Raw genomic sequence first — 5,000 nt, 5'->3', positions numbered from 1 at the left:
TAGAGCAATGTATGTCACTCAAACAAATCCACGAACGAGGAATGTCTGAGTCCAAAAGAAACCCTTCTTATTACAGATGAAGAGACTCCCTTCTACAAACACAGAAAAAGAAAACTCAAGACGAGAGAGAGAGTTTTATCTTGACCAAAACGTTAACTCCCCCAAAACATAAACTTTTCTCTCCCTTTTCGCGCGCGTCACTCCGGTCGAGACGTCAGCCCACAAACCTGTTTTATTGGAATCTGTGTGTCTTGTACTACTTCCCTGTCCCGGCGGCAAATTAAACTCGGATAACGCAAGGCGAAAGATATATTTGACATTCCTTGAGTCTCCGTCCGATACCAGCCTCGGAACTTTATTGCTTCGGGATAGTTCACCGAATCGGCTTCGCTTCGGACCGCAACTGCGCCGACGCTTAGGGGGTCGGATGCCTTAACTGGCGGTTGTCACGCTCGGCTTTTGTTTCTTTTGCCGTCTCGTTCACTGTAGTAGCTAACAACGGACTCTTATTATGGGTACAGATAATAGAGTACAAGAGTAATCACACACACACAATTAAACATACACACACACACACATAAGACAATTACTTATTCTTAGTAGGAGTGCTAGATATCTTGCAGTAGATAAATAGAATAGATACTAATTTCTACATTTTACTGATTAATTCTCCGATGTCCAACGAAAAACTAATTAAACCGTAACTAATAAGATTCACCCTCCATAATTACAATAATAATAATAATAGTAATAATAATAACAGTAACAATAATAAAATGCCTGAGTATGGCTGATGTGGACAGAAAATTATTATTTTTGTTATAAAACTGTGTAAGTGCTCGTTTCTTTTTTAAAAGAAGTTTGATTTGGATTCAGGGAAGCCAAAAAAACTATCCTACATTTAAATCATCACTATTTTTCGTAGGACGATATACAAGCGTACATTATATATTCAAATTAATATTTTTCCAGGACGATTAATTCAAAGTCTAGTCCTGCAACTAGTAGAATGATATTTTCATCCTGCGTAGAATGTAGTCTATAGGGATACACACACACACACACATATATATATACATATACATATAAAAGCATAATTATGCTTAGTAGAAAAACCCACAGTGCAAAATTAAATTTTTCTACCATATATAAGTATATGTGTATGCGCACGCGCGTGTGTATTTCTATTTCTCTTTACATATATTTACATAATAAATATATACATATATCGTATATATAACTATATTTATACACTGAATATACATATGTATATATATTATGTATATGCATATTAATTATACACACACGCACACACACACACATATATATAATGTGTATATAATATATATAACACACACACACACACACACACGCGCGCGCATTCTGAACATGCAGATTATAATCTCAGCGTCTAGGACATATTCTCTCCCCACGGCCCTTCGCTGGCTTCTTCATGGCAAACGATACCCGCTCATGATACCTTTGACTGTCTTCACTTCTACTGCTTCGCAAAAGCAATTTAGGTACTTAAGCACATATGATATGCCTCATAGTCAGTCATGAGGCACAGTCACCCGGTGTGCCAACCCCCTTTTTTGACTTTTGTATTCGAATCAAGATCCGGTGTTTCGGATACGAGTTGAAACTGGCAGCTCATTTCAAGGTGTTTGAAACAGGATCAGGTGTTTCGAACACGATTCGAAACTTAAGGTTCGCCTCAGTTTATTCGAAACAGGGATAGGAGCATACGAATCGAAACATGCGGTTCACTTCAGGATATTCGAAACAGGGTCAGGTGTGTTGCATTTGAGTGGAAACTGGCGGTAAAAAGGATAAGCTTGTTGGTGTGATAATTACACTTAATTAGGTATCTGTAATTGATAATATAGTTATTACATGATCAGTAGTATAAACATTGATTAATAATCTAAAAAAAATTAAGGAAAACACATACCGCCGACGCAATCTTTTTTCAAGCTAAGATAGAGAGAAAGAGAGGTGGGGGAGGGGGGGGGGGAGGAAGAAAGAAGAGAAAGAGAGAAAGACAGAGAGAGAGGGGGAGGAAGGAAGGGAAGGAAGTAGGAAGAAAGGAAGGAATGAATGAAGGAAGGAAGGAAGAAAGAAAGAAAGAAAAAAACAGAGAGAGAGGGAGGAAGGAAGGGAGGGAAGTAGGGAAGAGAGAGAGAGAGAGAGAGAGAGAGAAAGAGAGAAGCGAGAAAGAGATACTGAAAGATATAGAGAGAAATATATACACAGTGATCTATACAAGACACGAAGACATGACTTTACCATATATTGTATTACAGCTGGGAAAATAAGGCTTGCAAGGATTACAGAATGAATATAATCCTTCCCTTCCTCTCTTAGCTTAGAAATTATGTTAACACTGGTGAACGCTGAGGAAACTGGTGTACAATGTTCTTTACCTAAGCAGAACCCAGATTTGTCTCTTGTTTCGGATCGAAGACTGAATTAAACAGTTAAATGGAGCGCCAAACTCAATAGACAAAAATCCATTTATAAACCGATTTTACATAATAAAGAATACATGGTAAAATACTCCACCGTGTTGATGCTGCGGAACAGAAACCCAGCACAAGCGACATCTATTGAAAAGTCTTCCTTTTTAACCCAATCGGCACGGATGGCAAGAATACATGCCATGGCCGCTGTGATATAAGTTTATCGTATTTACACATAGATGGCTCTACAAGTGCTTAATCACCAAGGAGTCAGTTAGTCCTACCTATCTCACCTGTTTATCCCTTTCCTTGGCTTCTGGAAAGGGTCTTTTGTATTATGTCACTGTCTTAAATGTTACCAAGATTCCGAAGATTTATGAAAATAAAGATATTGACGTTATTTGAATTGGAGCTGAGAATGTCAATTATTCATTTTTAATTATGCATGAATCCATAACAGAAGATTTTAAATGGTCACGATGAACAAATAGCATTGTCAGTTACAGAAAAAAAACAAAAAAAAAAAAACACGCAAATTTTAAAGTCGGATTCTTAAGTACTCTATTATAGAGCCAGTCACATTTTCGGACACTGTATGTTTACCGTGGACAGTAAGCAAACATGGACAGGGAAAAAAAAAGTTTTGAGTTGAAATGTTAAAAGGTTTTAAGCCACTTACACCTTCTAAATGCCATTGCCCTTTTAACGCAGGCTTCTCTCACTACTACCGTCACCTTTGTTACTATTTATCGATACTTTTATTTCTCACATTTCATTACGTCTATAGAGCTCTTGTTCTGTTTTACACGTGATGGTTTAAGTGAAACATAGTGTATATAAACTGGTTTTAAAGATTAATCATCTGCGTATCACTAACGATCACCCCGCGTTTGGAAACCATTGTTATAGACGATTGGTATAAATATCCTTTGTTACGAACGATGCTAATAAGACTGTTTGAGATCGTTTGAAAGTGTCAGTCTGGTAAAAACTACCATAGAACGTGAAAATAAATATATGCAGGTAAGGGTATGAGTGAAAATATCTTCACAGCGCGAGAAATATATTTGACGCGTTCTGATTATATCTTCTGAAATACATGTACCGGCGAGATTACAGAAGATATTATAAATTACAAAATATGTTATGCGGGTAACGAGCGACAAGTCATGGATGTCAGGTGAACCGTCAGTTTATGTCTAATATATGTATATATATGTATACACACCCGCACGCACACACACACACACACACACACACACACACACACACACACACACACACACACACAAGCACACACACACGCACACGCACACACACACACACACACACACACACACACACACACACACACACACACACACACACACACACACACACACACGTACATACATATGTACACACGTATATATATATTATATATATATATGAATATATACACACATTTGTATATTAATCTCGCTGACACATACGCTTTTGCTAAAGATCTAATCTAAACGCTTCAAATGCATCTCATTCATACCTTATTTCTGTCAAAATGAACACAAATACATTCAGCTATGTTAGTATTTGTATAGAAATGGAAAAAGAAAGGAAAAAATATTATATATAGCACAAAGATACAAAAAATACGTTGTAATTATCTGCCTCGAAATGTAAACAATCAAAAATAGCTTAAAAAAAAAAAAATATATATATATATTTACGTAGATATGTAAGTAAGCAAATACAGCAAAAATAACTCCAATAAAAAAGTTCAGATATAATGATTTGTGCATAAATGTAACCCCCCCCCAAACAAACAAACAAAATATATATATATATAATAACAATAAATAAAACACACACACATAAGGAATCATGCAGAAACAAAAGGGAAAAATAATGAAAATACGATAACTGGTTCAATTAAATACTGGGTTTAGCTTCAGTACCCAAATGTCCAGCTATCTGATTAGCTAGCCTCGACGTGGAGATAGATTAGCCAATTATTGCGCTACTGAAGTTTTATTGTTAGGTTTGTGATAATACTGAGATTAGGCAAAAAGGTGGTAATGATTTCAGTATATGAAGAGTCCCTTTTTTTAATGATCTTTTAATGTCGTTTTAAATTATCTAAGTGACTAGGTTGTTATGGTAGATGCTAAAGTTGTTAAGTATCGTTGTAGATGGTTAGATGGTTAAAGAGGAGAGACTTGAATACCATGCATCCACAGGTACCTTTATGCATACTGTATCCCTGTGTCTATTTGCTTGCTTTAAAGAGATAGTTATATATGTGTGAGTGTGTGTATTCTGGATATGTATGTGTGCATACCCTTCCTCCGCTCTCTCTTTCTCTTTTTCTTTCTCTCTGTCTCTCTCTGCCTGTCTCTATATGTTTGTCTGTCTGTCTGTCTGTCTGTCTTTCTCTCTATATATCTATCTATTTATCTCTCTTCTCTTCTCTTTTTCTTTCTCTTTCTCTTTTTCTTTATCTTTCTCTTTCTCTCTCTCTTTCTCTCACTCTCTCTCTATCTATCTATCTATCTATCTATC

General features: G+C 36.2%; 1 protein-coding gene across 1 annotated transcript in view; it reads left to right on the top strand.

The window, feature by feature from the left end:
• Positions 1–2,476, top strand: part of LOC125028632 — a 138,309-nt gene extending 135,833 nt beyond the window's left edge. Inside the window, exons 5-6 of the mRNA XM_047618106.1 lie at positions 1,619–1,710; positions 2,368–2,476. Coding sequence (XP_047474062.1) covers positions 1,619–1,710; positions 2,368–2,476 — 201 coding nt within the window. The remainder of the gene's footprint in view (positions 1–1,618; positions 1,711–2,367) is intronic.
• The last annotated feature ends 2,524 nt before the right edge of the window (positions 2,477–5,000 follow it).

This window comes from Penaeus chinensis, chromosome 9 (assembly GCF_019202785.1).
Source record: "Penaeus chinensis breed Huanghai No. 1 chromosome 9, ASM1920278v2, whole genome shotgun sequence".
NCBI lineage: Eukaryota > Metazoa > Arthropoda > Malacostraca > Decapoda > Penaeidae > Penaeus > Penaeus chinensis.
The sequence above is the reverse complement of the archived record's forward strand: the minus strand, read 5'-3'. Positions and strand labels throughout refer to the sequence as shown.